At 33.5% G+C, this 1,088-nt stretch overlaps 1 protein-coding gene across 1 annotated transcript in view; it reads left to right on the forward strand.

Annotated features, from left to right (window-relative positions):
* The window catches only part of KLHL8 (kelch like family member 8), a 50,094-nt gene that overhangs the window by 19,205 nt on the left and 29,801 nt on the right, over positions 1-1,088 (forward strand). The window contains exon 2 of the mRNA XM_004390404.2: positions 530-892. Within this exon, the coding sequence (XP_004390461.1) occupies positions 680-892 (213 nt within the window). The 5' untranslated portion in view covers positions 530-679. The remainder of the gene's footprint in view (positions 1-529; positions 893-1,088) is intronic.

The raw sequence follows: 1,088 nt of genomic DNA on the forward strand, positions 1-1,088 counted from the left end.
GAAAAAAAATTTTTTTCCATTTGTGTTTTGGTTTCACTCCGGCAAAAATTTCGGGGTTTTTTTGTTTTTTGTTTTCCATCTGATTCCGGTTTGAAGCCCTGGAGTCCATTAGATCCAGTTGGTTGATGATCTTTTCTTTTATATCATCGTTTATTCTCCGTCAACTAGATCTGTCTGTTACTGAGAGAAGAATGTTGAAGTCTCTTAACTGTAATTGTGGATTTGTCTATTTTTCCTTTTAGTTTTCTCCATTTTTGCTTTATTAAAGTCTTTTGAAACTGTTATTAGGTACATATACATATAGAATTGTTACACATTGTGATGAATTCACTGATACAAAATAAAGCACTGAGGTGAATTCTGTGACATTTACAATAAAAGCTAGAAAGTTACTTGTTTTTTTCTTCCTTTTATTTTAGAAATGGTTATTAGGTTATTTTACATATATAGTACTAGTAAATTATAATTACTAATGATAGTTTTTATTTCTTTGATTTGGTCTTATGTATATTTTATTGTTGCTTTTCAGTCTCAACAAACTGGAAATAGCAGTTGAATGGATTTGGAAACGTGTCTGAAGTTTAGTGGGCTGCATCTACCTTCTGCCTTCTCTCCCCTTTAAGAAAAGAATAAATGGGATGTTTGAAAAGAGAGCTATATTAACAGGAGAGTATCTCAAATGGCTTCGGAACCTGTGAGTGCAAAACAAGCTAGAAATCACTTCACAAAGGGGAAACGGCAGCAGCACCAGCAAATAAAGAACAGATCTTCCCTTAGTGATGGTGATGGAGATGACTCCTTTATCTTTGAAGCAAATGAAGCTTGGAAGGATTTTCATGGTTCTTTACTTCGATTTTATGAAAATGGAGAACTCTGTGATGTCACACTAAAGGTAAGACCATCTTTGTTCTTCCTTTTTTCAACCTCTTCAATGTATTATGCAAAAATGAGGGTTTCTAAAACCACAAAAGAGAAATTTTGAGTGCTATTCTTATTTGCTATGGTGAGAATGATTTTAGTCTCACTCCTTTTTTATTGAAGAGGGCACATTAAGTGAGGGTAAATGAAGGGAGTTCACATAAGAGGAA

Source organism: Trichechus manatus, unplaced genomic scaffold, assembly GCF_000243295.1.
Source record: "Trichechus manatus latirostris isolate Lorelei unplaced genomic scaffold, TriManLat1.0 scaffold00296, whole genome shotgun sequence".
Taxonomy (NCBI): domain Eukaryota; kingdom Metazoa; phylum Chordata; class Mammalia; order Sirenia; family Trichechidae; genus Trichechus; species Trichechus manatus.